The 17,059-nt window shown below is 67.8% G+C and overlaps 1 protein-coding gene across 1 annotated transcript in view; it reads left to right on the plus strand.

Moving 5' to 3' along the window:
* Window positions 1–17,059, plus strand: part of Nfic (nuclear factor I C) — a 50,845-nt gene that overhangs the window by 24,568 nt on the left and 9,218 nt on the right. Inside the window, 8 exon segments of the mRNA XM_047531970.1 lie at window positions 6,311–6,382; window positions 9,188–9,262; window positions 9,806–9,929; window positions 10,310–10,434; window positions 13,910–14,035; window positions 15,695–15,879; window positions 16,325–16,412; window positions 16,415–16,477. Of these exon segments, the coding sequence (XP_047387926.1) occupies window positions 6,311–6,382; window positions 9,188–9,262; window positions 9,806–9,929; window positions 10,310–10,434; window positions 13,910–14,035; window positions 15,695–15,879; window positions 16,325–16,412; window positions 16,415–16,477 (858 nt within the window).

Genomic DNA, 17,059 nt, shown 5'->3' on the forward strand with positions numbered 1-17,059 from the left:
CCGGGGAGGACGCCTCGTCTTCCTGAGAGGGAGCAGGGGAGGAGGCTGCAGCCCCGGCGGGGAGGCCGGCCGCGGGCGACGCGCAGCCCAGACTCCGGGGCCTGGCTTTGCCTCTCTCCGGCCCCGCGGGCGGACGTGGCAGCGGCAGAGCCAGCCACTTTTGGACGCGGCAAAGGTCGGAAAATAATCGGGGCCAGCTCTCCGAGCGGCCGCGGCTGGAAACCGCGGCTCCAGGCCGGGATGCGCCAGCTCTAAGTCGGCGTCGCGGCCTCCCCGCAGCCTCCGGGCTCAGCCTTCACGTGCTGCAGACGGAGCTGCCCTGCCCAAGGCCGGCGCAGCCGGGCCCGCGCTCGCCACCCACCAGCCCTGCAGCGCGTGTCCAGTGCCCAGGCCGGACCCTTCCCTCTGGCTCCCGCCCACTGCGCCCCGTGACTCCGAGACCGGGGCCTCCTGGGCGGACTGCGTCTGCTCACGTCCCCGGCACCGTGTCCCCTCGCTCCTCCTGGCCAAGTGACCTCCAGGAGTGGGTGGCCCCCGCTGGATGTCCCTTTGCCATCTGTGGACACTGGAGCCGTGTCCACTCGTTGGCAGCCGTGGGCAGGCAGGTCGGGGGCCGACTCTGCGCCCGGCTCTCTGTTGCTGACAGCGGCTGTTCCATTTTGCACCCGACCAACAGGCTCCGACCCCGCCCTCCTGGCGCCCGGAGACGCTTGGAAACACAGACTGGGACAGTCTCCTCTCCGCTCGGGTCCTGCCGGCCGCCTGGCCTCTCCTTCAGGCCGTTCTAGCCGCAGGGTCTCTGCTCCTCAAACACCTCCTGCCCCAGGGCCTTTGCGCTTGCGGCTCCCCCAGGCCTCGGGCTCCTGCCTGACGCCTTGCCCAGTTGCATCCTGGGCCACCACACAGGTGAAGCTGCCTCCGTCCCCGAGCCCCTTCCTCCACCCCCGGGGTCCTGCCGCTTGGCAGGTAGTGGGTCAGTGAACACCTGTCAGGTGGAAGCAGGGGCTGCATGCTGGTGGCCCAGCTGCCGAGAGCGGAAGTGTTGTCCCCAGCACGCAGGGTGTTGTCCTGGGCAGAGGAAGGGTGGGGCCCCTGGCCACCATGGCGGCCCTTTGTCCTGAACTGGGACACACCAAATTTGGGCTCTGGGCCACGGACAGGAAAGAACAGTTTGTACACTCTGTGGACGGCCGGTTCACACGGCTGCTGTGGCCGCGGTCATGTGCTTGTTGAGCAAGCTGCAGGGGGTGGTGACGTCCCCGGCTGCACATGAACGCTGCGTGGACCTGGGCAGCAAGAACTGGCCCCGGCCAGCAGAGGGTGTCACTGAAACAGCACCAGGGTCACTGCACGAGCTGAGCGTGGTTAGGGACGCGCCAGGCGTGGTCTCTGAGAGGTCTGAGGCATCAGGGGAAGAGGGAGCCCTGTGGGCATCCGGACCAAAGGTGTCCCAGGCGGAGGGCACAGCCGTGCAAAGGCCCTGGGGCAGGAGAGCCTGTGTGGCTGGAGCAGAGCCGGGGCGGGCAGGTCCCGAGGGCCCTGTGGCTGCGGGGAGGACTCGGGCTGTGGTCCCCTTTGAGGGAGGCGGAACCTGGAGGGCAGCAGGCCCCGGCAGGACGGTGCTCTTGGATCCCTGGAGGCGGAAGTGCTGCCCACACCACGATCGCCCTCCGTCTCCGAAACCCTCTGAGCACAGCGGAGGCCCACGAAGTAGGTCGGCCGAGGACACTCACTGGGCAGGCGGGGAAGCGGCGGGGCCAGGCCGGGCCACAGGCGGGAAGGCCACCCTGGTCTGAGGACATGGGGCCCTGCCACCCTCCGGGTCCCTAGTGCGGGCTGGCTGTGGTGGGTGGCGGAGCCGGGGCTCAGGTGTGCGCCGGGCCCTGCGGTCCATCCTGGGCACCAGGAAAATGAGTCCCAGCATGTTCGAAAGGCCCTGAGAAGTCCCGCCCGCCGTCCCCCTGAGCCACGCCAGGGACGCCCAAGGCCCCAAGGCCTGGACGGCACCTTTACCCTCTGGGCCCCCCAGGAAACCCCACCCTGCCGTCCACAGCAGGGGCCTGGGTCCCGCTTTTGCCCACAGCAGGAGGACGTGTCTGTCTTTTCCTGCTGGGACCGAGCCAGGAATGGTGGGCTGCCTGTGGCCCGGCCCCTCGGGCGGCTGAGGCAGGAGGGTCCCCGTGCCCAGGAAGTCAGGCCAGCGGGCGGCAAAGCCAGACCCCGGCTGAGAGACCAAGCAAGCAAAGGAGAGAAGGTCTCGGAGCGCCGGGTCGGAGCCGGGCCGCAGAGACGACGGGCAGGAGCCTTCAGGTCAGCACTGGCCAGCGAGCCCACGCCCGGCGCAGCGTCCTGGGTCTGTGCGGAAGAGCTGCGACGACGTGGGGCTGCCTACCGCCGCCCGCCTTGCTGTGTGACCCCGGTAGCTGGCTTACCCTCTCTGGGTAGTCAGGGACTGTTGGCCTCACCAAGAACCGTCCTAGGGCATGAGAAGGGTCAGTGCCCAGCGCACAGCTCAGCATCCGGAGCTCAGCCAGCCGACACCCTTCGCTGCCCTCAGCGGCCTGGGCCGGGTGCCCCCAGTGTGTCCACCTGTGGGCAGCAGCCCGGGGGCGCCCACTGCCAGGTCCTGGCGGGCAGCTCAAAGGGCCTCCCTGCCCACCTGGGGCCCCGCGCCAGTCGGCCACGTGGCCGGCAGGAGGGGGTTTTGTGGTGGGTGCCCGCCGGGGTCCAAATGCCCGGAATCACCAGACAGCAGACGGGCGGTGCCCGGGGTGAAGGCACCAAGATCCCCCCTGGGCCCAGTGGACCCAGGCCCACGCCGCCCGCTGGCGCTCTGCCAGGTGCCCCCTGTAGCGCGACGGTCCCGTCCGTCCCAGAGGTCAGCGCATCCACGGTGCTGGGGCTGCGGCCCGCTGGCCGGGGAGCTGCGCACGAGGCGTTGGTGGCCGGGCCACCCGACCCCCGGGGCTCGCGCTGCTCGGCCCTCCCCAGGCCGTGCTGGCCCCTCGCCGCCCGCGCCCCATCGTGGGGCCCTCTAGACCCGTTTGCACCTACTCGCCTACTGAATGTGCCAGGAGGGAGTGGCACCTGCCCACTGGGGTGACTGCTGTCCCCCGCGTGTGGCATTGGGAAGTCCTCAGCCGTCCATCCTGAGCAGTCCAGGAAGAGCTGAGGCTGAGGCTGTTCAACCCCCAAAACAGCTCAGAGACATTAAATACTCGCCCAAGGACACACAGCCAGCGGTTAGCAAGCTTTCTCAGTGAAGGGCCACGTGGCCTTTAGACAGGCTGCTTGCGGTTGTGCTGCTTGGTCCTCCTTTTTGTGCCGCCTTCGAAAGCGGAAAAGACCTGCGTCGGCTCACGGCCACGGAACAGGAGCCCGCGCCGCTGCCTTGCTTCTGACCCGACTCCACACCCGCCTGATTCCAAGCCGCCTGGGCTCCCACGGGGCTCGTGCCCAGCCCTGACCCGGGGTCTCGGGCACCTGCTCCTCCCTCAGCTCCTGCCATGAGTTCCACCCCCCTCTGGAGGGACCACGGAGCCCTGATCCGGCTCCTCGGGACGTGGGCCGCCCACGGGGCTCGGGCAGCTGGGCCAGGACACTAGCCAGACCTGCCCCCGTTCGCTTGGCATCTGTTCGGGCCCGTGGAGGGTCCACTCTAGGCTGGTCTCTGTGGTGGGGTGAGTTCTCTGCGCTTCCCCCACTGTCCACGGACGTGGCTCAGCAGAACTGTCCTGTGGCTCCTGCAACCTGGCCAGTTTCACTGGCGAGCTGAACTTTCAACTTCATGTCGGTTTAACTAATTTAAATGTGAGACGTCACCTGTGGCCAGTCACCTGTGCCCACAGTGGACAGCCTGGACGTGGGGATTCCCAGGAGCCCAGCAATGGACGGTGGTCAGCAAGTGGCAGAGGAACCGTCCAGCTTCCCAGAGGGGTGAGGACGGGATGGTGGAAGACGGGGGACCCTGACCCCACCACCGTGTGGACAGACCTGAGGACACGGCGCTCAGCAACGTGAGGACACAGGGCCACCGGGTCCACACACAGGAGGTCCTTGGGGTCTCAGAGCCACGGAGACGGGAAGCAGCGTGGTGGCAACTGGGCTGGGAGGGGCGTGAGCTTCGCCTGGGGACACGAGGGGCCCGGCAGGCGGTGGGGACGGCCAAGCTGCGCTGCGCTCCGTGCCCCAGCAGCTCAGCAGCGGCTGAGACGGGACGCGACGTGCGGGCGGTTTCGTGAAGACCGGGAGGAGCTGGCGAAGTCACCGCGTCGGGTGATCTGGAAACCTCGTTTAAAAAGAAGCTCCGAGAACCACGAGGAAGGAGCTTGCTGGGCCGACCCTGGGCCCCACATTCCAGGGGGCCACTGGGCGCTTCCCCAAGGCCAGGGCAAGAGTAGGGCCAGGGCAGTGGCCACCTCCTGCAGCCCTGCAGGACACTGTGGGTCCAGGCCAGCCTGGGCAGCACAGACCCTGCCGCCAAGGAAAGTAAAACGGGCCAGGAGTGGTCAGCAGCGAGTGGCCAGAACAGGCCCAGGGGAACCAAAGCTCACGGCCACTCCTACCGCTGCTCCCGTCCCTCCGGAGGCCCCGCCAGCGCTGTAGGCCGGAGCTCGCTGCTCTGCGGCCGGATGTGAGGAGGCTGCCTGCTGGCCAGGGACAGGCTCCCGTCAGACCCCGGAGCAAGCCTGCTGCCCACACCCTCACCCGCTGCAGGGCCCCGTGGGCAGCCCCGTGGCTTGTCACTCCTGGGCTTGGCAACCCAAGGGCCCTGGAGAGGTTGTGCTGTTGCCACCGGCAGAGGGGGAGACCGAGGCTGGTGAGTCTGCTCCAAGGTCCGACAGGGGACACGAGGCAGAGATGCAGTCACCTCCACGCAGACCCCCAGGGAGGTGTCCCTATGTGCTAGCCGCTGCCCGGCGCTTGGTCACACGGCCCTCGGGTCCCCCTTATTAAATCGGGGTCTGGAATGAGGCGCCCCAGGTGCGGCCCAGAAGGTGCTACGGGGGCTGCGCCCGGAGGCGGGGCCGGAGTGGGCGTGGCCTGCGCTGCGCGCTACGCACTGCGCGCTGAGGGGTCCGGAAAGCTGGGGAGCAGCCGCTGGACGCCCACCTGAGCTGGAAGAGGTCGTATGCCCAACGGCGTGGCTGCCTGTACCCGGCCTCCAGGAGGTCCAAGCAGGACTGGTCAGCTCTGAGGCAGCTGGCGGCCCAGGACACACTCCTGCTGGCCACTGACCAACCCACCTTGCCCAGTGGTGACACAGCCGGGAGGCCACTCCACCCTCTCAGAGCCCTGTGCGCCCCTGGACCTGGGCACCTCCGGCCTGGCAGCCCACAGGCGCTGCACGCCACAAACCCATGGAGCCACGGGCGGCGTCTTCCTCCACCGCAGGCACAGGAGAGTGCCAAGTTGGAGCCACCCTGACACACCGGAGCCTCCCCAGGGGCAATGGTGACCGTGTCCACGGCCATCCCAAGGCCAAAAAATAGCCGCCAGAGGCCTGTCCCGACTCTCCGCCTGTGCTGACCCCATGGCCTCTGGTAGCCTTCTGATCCGGGGAGAGCGGGACCCAGGCTCAGGACAGCTGAGCGGCTTGTCTGGGGCTGCCCAGCCACGGTCCTGGGGCTGGTCCTCCCTCCGGCCTCACAGCAGCTCCTGCCTTCTCCCTCGCGGCCTGGGAGGGGGTGCTGCCTGGCTGCGCCCTCGAACCCCTCCCCACCCAGCCACTCGGCCACGGCACAGCCACGGCACGGGCCTCAGCCTCCGTGACGTCTCCCATATCCGCCAAGGGGCCGATTATTTTTAGATAAGAGGAAAGAGAAGCCAGGTGAAGGGAGTCCCCAGGCCAGGAAGGCAGGTGGGGGCATCGCAGCCACAGAGGGCCACGCTTCAGCCCTCTCTGGGAACCCCGAGGAGAACTCAAGACCTCTAGATCCAGGACCACAGGGACAGAGGCTGAGGAAAGAGACCACTGCCCTTAGCCTCCCCATCTGTAAAACGGGTAGGACAACAGGACAGGAGTAGGTTCACAGAGGGCGGAGTCACAGCAGAGCTGGGCATCTGCAGAGCCCCGGGCCTCACTCCTGCAGTGCACACTGGGCCTGAGGGCCTGGCTGGTGCCTGCAGGGCTCCTGGCCAGATGTCATGACCCTCCAGGGTCAGCAAGACAGGGCCCCAGGCGAGACCCCAGGCCTCAACACATTCTGGACCAGCCCAATCTAGGGCGGGGCATCGGGGTGGACACTGCAGCGCCTCCGGGGCTGGAGGTCCCCGCTGCCACCAACTCCTCCTCCTCCTCTCTTTGCAGACTCGGAGCAGAGCGGCAGTCCCCGGGCAGGGATGGGCTCCGACCAGGAGGACAGCAAGCCCATCACGCTGGGTGAGTTGGGCGCCGTGGCGGCAGCTGAGGGCTCGACTCCCCCGCCTTCCTCCAGGCGCCTCCCGCGGGGACTCCCTGGCCTCAGCAGGGCCCAGACTGGAGCCCCTGTTGCTCCATCTCACAGCTGGGCACGCAGGGGCTGCAGGAGGGAGCGGCCGCCAGGGCACCCGAGGAGCTGGGGCTGGGGCCACAGCTCAGCCCACTCAGGGGCCGCGCCAAGGGAGCCTGGGAACGCCCTGCAGCCCCAGGGACCGCGTTAGGCCAGTGGGAGAAGCCGGCTCCCCCAGGGGTGGGCAGCGGGGACCCTGAAGAGCAGGAAGAGGCTGCAGGGCCCAGCAGGGCTCATGGGCTGTCCTGTGGCAGAGGCTCCTGTGAGCCCCTGGGCCAGGACCTCCTGGCTCCCACTCCCCGTCCCTGCTGCCCCGTGGGCTCCTCCCTCTGCCTCCGACTCACCAGCCCCTCCTGTGCCTGCTACCTGGGCAGCTAGCTGCCCACTTCCAGATGTCCCCAGGCCCTCTCAGGGAAGCCCTCCCTGGGTGCCTTCAGCTCAAGCAGCCCCTGGCCACACCTGGCCACAGCCCTGTGCCCATCTCCTGCTGAAGCGGCAGTTGTGCCTGATCTCCCTGCACCGATGCCCAGGGCCCCTGACCCTGGAGCCCAGGGGGTGTGAGCGCCAAGCCACACCCCAGCCCTTGGCCTCACTGAGGTGCCCAGGCCGGGCTTAGCCTCCATCCTCCTGCTGGTTGGTCCCTGGGATCACGAGCTGGCCACCGCACCCAGCATGGTGCCATCTGTCTCGAGCACATTCACACCCCCATGTCTAGAATAGGGCCTGGTACACAGTAGGTGCTCAGTAAGTATTTGGAGAAAGGAGAGGGTGAGGGATGACATAGAGGGACACTAAGGGGAGGAGGAGCCAGGAGTGGACGGCAGGAAGCTGCCTGGGCATCCCCGCCGGCCCAGGCAGGCCGCGCAGGGTCCAGGAGGTTCTCAGGCCCTGGCCACACCTCCCTGGCTGGCGGCTCATCCTCCTGGGCCTCCCTACAAGCCAGATGTTCAGAGAGGCGGCGGCAGTGGCGCTTGGCCGGGTCCCATGGGGACCCTGGGCGTCTGGCGGAGGAAATCTTGTCCTCCCAGCCCGCCAGGGAGTCCCCCGGAGCTGGAGCTGGACGGCGCTGCACAAACAGGAAACCCGGGTGGGGAGGGCGGGGTGCACTGACACTGGCCAGCCAGCTGGGTCAGCAGGAAACGGCTATAGCCACTTCCCCTGGACACTCAGGGGCCACCGCCCTGTCCTCCCTGAGACGTGTCCCTGAGACTCCCGGCAGGGCCCCAGGCACATAGTGAATGATGGACAGCTGGCATGCAAGATGATCGTGACCTGGCGCCTGGATCCCGAGGTGCCAGGGCCTGGGTCTTGGACGGCTGGACGCTGGGCACTGTCATCAGCTCCCCGCAGCCCTGCTGCCCCCTGGGGGCCGGGAGAGGAACTGTGCCCACCGCCTCCGGAGCCAAGTGCTCTGGCAGTCCCACCTCACTCCCGTCCCCTCCCTGGATCCTCCTGCTCCACGCGGCTGGTGTCCCCCTTTCCAAGTGTGTGCCAACCCGGGGACCTGGCACAGGCTGTTCCTGGGGCCTGGAACATGGTGGCCCTGGGAGGTAGCGGAACGTGGTGTTGGAACTCGTCCTGATCCCAGCAGCTGGCTACAGGGTGGGTGGCCAGCATGTGCCTAGCACTTGCACTCAGCGGAGTTCGACCCTCTCCCACCTGCACCGTGCCGTCTGCGCCGACTGCCCGCTGAGCCCTGGCTGGCCCTGCCCTTCCGGCCTCGGCACCTCGGGCACCCAGCCTCTGCAGGGTGGGCCTCATCCCTAGTCCTTGGGGTATAATGCAGCATGACGTGTCCCCGAGCGTGTTTAAGCAGTCGATGGCAATAAGCACCTCCACAGCCCATGCCACCAGCATCCCGACCTGGTCCAGAACCTTCTCCTCACCCTGAACACAACCCCACCCTCCCCAGCCTCACCCGCAGGTCCAGGTCCCATCTCTGGACTCCTGTCCGGGACTCTCCCATCATTAGGTCACACACTGTGGCCTCATGTGTCTGGCTGTCACTGAGCACAAGGTCCTCAGGTCCATCCATGCTGCAGCTCTGTCACCCTGCTCCTGCCCTGGCCGAGGACACTCCATGGTGGATGGGCCACATGTGTCCACTCCTCCATCCATGGACGCCAGGTTGTTTCCAGCTCTGCCATGGGGAACCACGCAGCTGTGAACACGCGTCCGTTACCTTTAACCCCACACCAGCGAGTCCCACGTGGCCAGCTGCTCCCATCCCACCTGCCCCTGCTGGGTGCCGAGCTCTGGTCCAGGTGCCAGGCACACTGCAGGGCCAGGACAAGGCACCCTCCTGCCAGGAGAGCGTGGCAGCGGGCAGTGAGGGGCAGGCAGGCCAGGGCTGATCCGTGCTTCACTGTGACCCCCCAGGAGAGCCCTCACCATCTCCGCCTTTGAGAACCGGGACGTGGAGGTTTGGGGTCAGGGTGTGACCTGCCCGTGATCACCCACCCAGGGAGTCTGGCCTCCACTGGCCAGTGTAGCCTGCCAGTGCACATGGGCTCCAGACCAAGGAGAGCGGCCTTGTGTGGACCCCGGCTGGACAAGGCTGCACATTTCTGGCCATCCCCTGCTGCAAGGCTGCCAGGCTCAGGCCAGCCCCAGAGCCTGGGCAGTCGGGGGTAGAGGAGGGGGACGGGCCCTGCTCATCCAGCTGCCTGCTGACCTCCACCATCTCCCTATTACAGACACAACTGACTTCCAGGAGAGCTTTGTCACTTCTGGCGTGTTCAGTGTCACCGAGCTCATCCAGGTGTCCCGGAGTGAGTGTCCCCATTGGCCCTGAGCTGGGACCTGGAGAGGGGAGGGGACGTCAGGACTCAGAGGGGCTCAGAGAGAAGGGACCCTCGCCCTACCCCACCTCATCCTCTCCAGATACCCCCATCACCCACTCAAAGACTCCCAGGATGGGAGGTGGCCATGTCCTTCCCAGAGCCCAAGGTCGTAATGTCAGGCCCTCTTCCCACACCTGGACCCCAATGCTAAGAAGAGGCGCTAAAGAAGGTTCCACCCAACACCCATCCTCCCCCTCCTCCCTATCCCAGGAGACCCCAGAGGGCCCCAGCCGCCCCCTGGCCTTCCCTGTGGACCTGCTGGACACACCAATTTTGATCCCAACCCAGGGGCTTAACACTGGTCAGGAAGCTCCCGGTCAGATCCGCGGACCTGGCCTCTCTCCATGGCTGCGGTTTTCTGATCCATACAAGGCAGATTCTGGCCGAATTAAGAACCAGACCAGTTGGGGAAGGGATGCCCCCCAGGGCAGATGGTTCCCTCCCTCATCTCCTTTCTGTCGCCCTGGGCAGCACCCGTCGTGACCGGCACAGGACCTAACTTCTCCCTGGGAGAGCTGCAGGGGCACTTGGCGTACGACCTGAATCCTGCCAGCACCGGCATGAGAAGGACGCTGCCCAGCACCTCCTCCAGCGGGTACGTGCCCAGCTGGGGGCCGCTCGCCCTGCAATGCCTGACCCACACTTCACCTGGCCGCAGAGACCAAACCCACCCTCCCGACAGCCCCCCGGGCCAGCCCACGGCCCCAGGGCCCAGGCACAGGTCCTTCCCGAGACGCGGCGTGACTGCGCTAGCTGCGTGGTGTGCCGGTTTCCCGGCTGTAGAGGGGCGTTCGATCCGCCCGGCAGGCCGCTTGGGCTCCGCTCTGCGCCCTGCGGCCCAGGCGTCCCACCCCCGCAGCAGGTGTTAACGGGGCCCAGGCGCAGGCCGCAGGTCCCGTGAGGCCTCGCGGTAGCTCCGCCCACTGCCTCCCTGCGTCTCCATGGTAACCGGCCTCCCTTTCCCTCGCCCCTTAGGAGTAAGCGGCACAAATCGGGCTCGATGGAGGAGGACGTGGACACAAGCCCCGGCGGCGACTACTACACTTCGCCTAGCTCTCCTACGAGTAGCAGCCGCAACTGGACGGAGGACATGGAAGGAGGTAGGGCCAACGGCGGGGCCGGAGCTGGCCTTCCGGTTGGGGTTACGGCGGCAGGGACTACACGTTCCGGCAGGCACTGCGCGGACGCCAGGGAAAGAAGTCGGCCTGGGGCCGCGGAGCCTCCTGGGAGTTGTGGTCGCGCCGGCTGCGCGCTTTGGAAGTAAATCCGGGCTCACGTGTTCCCATAGCTGGTTGGTTCCGCTCTGTCCCGGAAGGACCGGGTCTGTCGCTCGCCGGCCTCCCCGGCGCCCTGCCTGCAGAGATCCGCGTCTTTGGGGCCCTTGAGACCCAACTGGCGAGATGCTGACCCACTGGGCGCTTCCTCCCGCGCTCGGCCGCAGGGTTTCTCCTTTCCCGGCCAGAGGGTCCTGTGATGCAAGGATCCCTTCTCCCTGGCCCTCCGTGGGGTTGCTCCGCAGGACTCCAGTGCCCTCGGAGCCCGCCGTCTCTCACAGGGCCTCCAGTCCCGCGACGTCCTTCCCAGGGGCGCGCCTTGTGCTCGGTGGCTTCCTAGGATCCTCTCCAGGGCATCTTTCTCTGGGACTCCTGTTATAGAGTTTGCAGCTCCTTGGGGTCACTTGGTCTCCTCCAAGATCTCTTCTTTGGGGTCCCTGCCTCCGCTGGCCTCATCTAGAGTCCCTTTTGCGTTACGATTCTAGCGGCCTGGCCTCTGACTTGGAGGCTGGCGTGACCCGGAGGAGGGCGAGCCTGGCATCCCTCAGATTCTCAGCTCATTCATGCCCACTCCACGGTGGTCTCAGGCCTGAACTCCAGATCCTCCTGACGCGGGAGGGAAGGGGTTGGAATCCCAGCCCTGCCACTGCTCAGCCTGGGGCTGCGTGCCCCTGGACAGGAGCTTAGGCAGCCGTGGTGCTGTTTCCGAGGTGGGCGTGCGGGAAGGTGCTTCTTGGGAAGAGTTGGGAGGAAGATGTGGTAGGATGTTGCGAAGCAGCCATCTGGCCGTGGGAAGCCGGGAAGCAGAGGGTCTGTGCTTGCAGTGTCTTCCTGGAGTCCCCATCTCCGGTCTCCAGTGCATCTTGTTGGACGTTTGGGACCCCGAGGGTCCTCCTTTCAAGGTGTGGACTACCAAAGCAGTCCAACCCCAAGGAGCCCCGTCTCTGTTCACTAGGTTCTGATTTGTGGGTCACAGTGTCTCTGTGGCTCAATGTCCACGGGATCCTGTCTGTCCGGTGTGTCTCCATAAAGGCCCCATGTGCAGTAAGCTCAAGTTCACTTGTAGGAGACGGCCAACCCGAAGGACAGTACGTTTCCCTCACAGGTAAACGTCCAGCTGTTAGCGCACCCGGGCAGCTTCGATGTCGGACTCAGGCTCCTGCCTGCTGCTCCGTGAAGTGTCCTTCTCGTTCCCACCTCGTGGTGTGGTGGTCATGACTGTAAGCCCAGTGACTTAGGAGGTTGAGACAGGAGGATCACAAGTTCGAGGCCAGCCTCAGCAACTTGGCAGGACCCTGTCAAAAACTAAAAAGGCCTGGGGGTGTAGTTTAGTGGTCGGGCACCCGGGTTCAATCCCCAGTACAAAAAACCCACCTGTTCTTTTCAGAAACGGCACTTCACCTCTTCTGTCACTCTCTGTGCCCGGGAGGCTGCACACGGCCTTCCTTAGCTGCCAGAGGTGCGGGAGTGCGGTCTTGCCGTGGGCACTCGTGTGCCCGCTGGGCTCTGTCACAGGACGCAGGGCGCAGGCCCGGGAGGGAGAGCTCCGCCCTGCGGGGACCCAGGCCACCTGGCCAGCTCCTTTCCGGGCACCTGCAGCATGCCGTGCCACTTGCCTGGGGTACCCGCCCCCAGAAACACCCTGTGAGGTGGGTCCTGGTGGACGCGGGGCCGAGGCCTGCACCCCGAGGTGGGGCACTGCAGTGGACAGGAGCCTGCTCGTGCCGTCACCGTCCCACAGCGGGAAGTGGAGCCCTGGTAAAAGTCGTGCCCCGAGGCCAGAGGCCGGGAGGGGGCAAGGCTCTTGGGCCCCCACGGGCTCTGCTGCCCGTCCAAGGACGGCAGGGGCCGAGGAGAGGGCGGGCCTGCCCGCGTCCCCCGTGGGCCTCGTGCCTCAGGAGGCCACAGGGCGCTGTGGGAATCCCGCCTCCCAGCCAGGTGACCATCCCAGGTGGCCAGGAGGGGGCGGGCAGGGCCACGGGCCTGAGAGGCTGGGCTGTGGCCACCCCGCCGCCCTCCAGTTGGGAGCGTGTGGCCACTGGGGCACAGAGCCAGCCGAGCAGAGCCAGCTACTCGACTTACCGGCCCTGGCGAGGCACGGCCTGGGGGCCGTCTAGACAGGAAGCCGGGGAGGAGGGGAGAGCGAGCGGCAGAGCTGCCCGGGTGCTATCCCCGGGGACCTGGGGCCATGCCCAGGGACATGGTGGCGTCACCGCTGGGGAGCGCCAGGCCTGGAGCCCCTGGTCAGCACCTGCAGTGCCCAGGACACACCCAGGGAACCAGCTGGCACCAGGTGCCCTGGCCACGCGGGGCAGGGGTCAGTGCCGCATTGGGACTCTGGACGCCGGTTGTCCTCAGGGGACCAACCTGCCTGCCTGTGTCCTGGACCCTGCGGAGGAGCAGGATCCCGGCGGCCAGGGCCTGCGTGGGCAGAGTGGGGGCCTCCTTCAGTGAGGGACGTGGTGCCAAGTTGGGGACACCAGCACGTGAGTGTCCAGCACACGGGGGAGCCCATGGCCTTGTGTCCACCCAGGGTGTCTGGACCAAGGGCCTCAGTGGGGTCTGTGGAGTGGCCGGTGCTGTCCAGGCCCATGGGACCTGCCGCTCTGCTGCTCGGGCAGCTGCCTGGTCGGGGCACCTGACGTGCTGTTGACGGCGCCTCGTCCTCCTGGAGCCCGCGGGCAGGGCCGCTGTCCTGGGGGTCCCTGAGCACTGACCGACCTCGTACTGCTGGCCCTGCTCGCAGTCGCCCTGGGCTGGCGGCCCTGGTGCTGCCCAGAGGGAGGCCTCCTGGGTGGCCCATCCTGCCGGTGGCCACTGGGCGGGCCGCACTGGGCACGGTGTCTGCCACCCCCAGGCCCTGTGACCCGCTCCAGGGCACCGCCATGTGGCGGCCACTCAGGGCAGTGGGGACACACACAGCAGCAGAGACGAGCCAGGCATCCGCCCGCAGGCCCTGCCCTGGCTCTGCCCCGAGCCCCTGCCAGACCCGCTGGGACCCTGGCCCAGGCGCTGCCCGCCACCCTCCCAGGCTGGGTGGGGAGGGAGCCGCCCTGTCCACGCCATCCACCCCGGTAGGCTTCTGCGTCCTGTGCAGAGGGGCAGGCTCTGGACACTGTACTTTGGGGGGCGTCCTGGGCACTGCCCGTTGGCCATCCAGCTCGCCTGCCTGCTGGCCTTGCGGCCCACGCCCCCCCTGCCCTGCTCCAGCCCTGGCCTGCAGGAGACGGGCGACCCCGCTCCCCCGCGGTGCTGGCCCTCGGGGACGCCCTGGGCCTTCATGGAGCCCCTGCCCCCACAGGCATCTCGTCCCCGGTGAAGAAGACCGAGATGGACAAGTCGCCTTTCAACAGCCCATCCCCCCAGGACTCGCCCCGTCTCTCCAGCTTCACCCAGCACCACCGGCCCGTCATCGCTGTGCACAGCGGTGAGTGTCTTGCACCCGGGTAGGGAGGGGTGGCTGGACCCTCTGCTCAGGCCCATCACTGCCCGGGAAGTCCCACTAGAGGTCTGACCAGGAGTCCTGTTGCTGTAGCCTTCCAGCCAGACCAACGTAGAAGTGGTGAAGAGTGCCCAGGGCTGGGTTCCAGCTCTGCCAAGAGGTGTGCTCAGGCTTCGTGCCTGTAGGACAGCCTGGGGCTCACCCCCCACTGTGCCCCCTGGACCCCCGGACACGCTGGCTGATGGGCAGAATTGGGAGCTGCCGCCCGGCCCGGGCACTGTGGGCAGCTGCGAGCCGCCTCCTCAGGGCCCCAAGAGGTCGGGCCAAGCCCAGGCCGCCCGCAGCCCCACACACCATCCTGAGGAGAGGGGTCACAGAGGGTCGCGACACCCAGCAGCATGGGTCAGTGGCCGGTCACTGCGCCTGGCCCAACTTCCTGGCCAGCCAGTGGGGTGACACATGACCCAGCCGTCTAGTTGCCTCAGGAGCCTCGCACGGTCCTCTGGTGCTCCCGGCACGCGAGGAGGCCGGCACAGGCCGGACCCACACGGTCAGCAGGGACGGGCCGGCCAGGCCCTGGGCCGCCCACTCCCCTCGGGTGTGGCTGGCAGGGGGCCAGCGCCACCTTCGCACGGTCAGCTTCCAGGCTGGGCTGTGGTGCAGGCAGCCCCAGGACACAGCCAGGGGCCCAGCCTGCCACAGGCAGGACACTGCCCCCCGAACTGTCCAGAGAAGTCGGTGCCACGCGGAGCGTCCTCGGCCACCGGGACAGGAGCGGGGACAGGCAGGGTGCAGGACGGGGAGTCAGGAGGATGGGAACCCGCAGCGCGGGGCTGGGAGAGGCGGCAGTGTCCCAGGACAGGGGACGCCGCCCACCTGAGACCACCACGCCGTGCCCGCCACACACTGCCCAGGGTGGTCCCCGGGCCCTGCGCTGGCCTGTGTGGAGCCTGCTCAGCCCACAGACCCGGGCCGTCTCCAGATGTAAGTGCCAAGCGCGCGGCTGGTGCCACGCCGTCCAGCAAGTCTTCTGAGTCCGCCCCTCGAGGGTGGCCGAGGCTCAGGTCAGCCGCAGACGCGGGCCCGCCGTGCTTCTGTGTTGAACGAGAGCCTCTTCTGGCCTTTTCCAGAAAGACCTCGCCAAGGCCCGAGGCAGAGGCGGGCAAGGGACCAGGTGTCCTGGGCCCAAATCCCAGGTTGACCACCTGCTTGCTGTGCGGCCACCCCGACATCCTCTGCTTTGAAAAGAGGGGAGCTGGATACAGTGGCCATGCCCGTCATCCTAGTTGCTCAGGAGACTGAGGCAGGAGGATGGCAAGTTGAAGGCCAGCCTCAGCGACTTAGCGACACTGTGTCTCAAAATAAAAAAGAGGGCGCAGCTCAGTGGCCGAGCGCTTGCTGGCAGCACGAGGACCTGGTTCCGTCCCAGCCCTGCAAGGAAAGTGGGGCGAGCCGAGGCGCCTCTGGGGTCCCCGGGGGGTCTGTGGCTTGAGGACGCGCCCGGGCCTGGCCTGAGGGTAGCGCCGCCTGGCTCGGCCGCGTGGCCGTCCTTGTCACCGTCATCATCAGCTGTCCCAGAGGCGGCGTGGGCCACCCACAGCCACAGAGCCGCCCGGGGCGTGACGCGCCTGCCGGTGTCCACAGGGATCGCCCGGAGTCCACACCCGTCCTCGGCCCTGCACTTCCCCACGACGTCCATCCTGCCGCAGACGGCCTCCACCTACTTCCCGCACACGGCCATCCGCTACCCGCCTCATCTCAACCCGCAGGACCCCCTCAAAGATCTCGTCTCGCTGGCCTGCGACCCAGCCAGCCAGCAACCCGGACCGGTGAGTGGGGCCGGCGACCTGGCTCTGGGCCCTGGACCGCTCGGCCTCTGTTCGCGAGCTTCGGCAGGCGGGTGCGGAATCCGTGCTGTGACCGCGCATCCGTGGGGACGGTCCGCAGGGGGCGGCCGACTGTGCAGGAGCCCGTGGGGCAGCGGCCAGTGGGCCCAGGTTCCTGGCGGCTCGCAGCAGGGGTCCTCGGGCCAGGTCACGCCTACCGCGTCCCAGGAAGCTGGGACAGCAGGGCAGCAAGTCCATGCGGGTGGCTCGGAGAGGGCAGCGTGCACAGGACAGCGCTGCGGTGCGCAGTGTCCCCGGAGGCTCCCCTGGCCTCAGCTCCGGCCCCTGGCCACCACCCGGCCTGGCCGTGGACAGGGCTAGGCCGTCGGCCCCGGGAGGGCCCGCAGAGGGGGGCCCAGCCCCTAACCCAGTGTCTCTGTCCCCCCAGTTAAATGGAAGTGGTCAGCTCATGCTGTCCAGCCACTGCCTTCCCTCGCAGATGCTGGTGCCACTGCCCCTGGGCCTGCCGCGGTCGGCACTCCCCCGGCCACCAAACCCGGCGCCACCTCCGCGGGAGGAGCCGCTCCGCTCACCTGCCCTAGTAAGCTCCTGGGAGCGGCGCCCGCCCTTGCCCCGCTGCCCCGCGGAGCCCAGCTAGCGCTGGCCACGGGCACGGAGCCTCGGCCCCCGGCCAGTCAGGTCTGCTTCCCTCGCCGGTGGCCCGGGGCCCCTTGCCCAGCTGGCCTCTGGAAACCCGCTGTGCTCAGGGGGCTCCTGGCAGCCGACACAGCCTCACCCGTGTCCCCAGCCCCCGGCGTCCCCCACATCCTCTGTGGGAACGAGCCCACCCGTGTCCCCAGCCCCCGGCGTCCCCCACGTCCTCTGTGGGAAACGACAGCTGCTGCTTGAAACCAGGCTTCACCTCAGACTCCAGACCCCGACTTCTGGTGGGAGCGTGGACACTGGGGCCCTGTCCCTCCAGGTGGCTGGCTGGGCCTCCCCCGAGACAGACTGTCCCCGCCTGCCCAGGTGACCCCAGAAGCCCCTCCTGCTGGCCTTCCTGAGCTCGGAGGACAGCTGGTGGCTGGAGCTGCTGCAGCTGGGAGCCACTGGCCCCCGTCCTGGGCTCGCCCGTCCTCAGTGGCTCCAGCACAGCCTCCCCCGGCCACCAGCACCGGCCAGA

Source organism: Sciurus carolinensis, chromosome 17 (genome assembly GCF_902686445.1).
Source record: "Sciurus carolinensis chromosome 17, mSciCar1.2, whole genome shotgun sequence".
NCBI classification, from domain to species: Eukaryota; Metazoa; Chordata; class Mammalia; order Rodentia; family Sciuridae; genus Sciurus; species Sciurus carolinensis.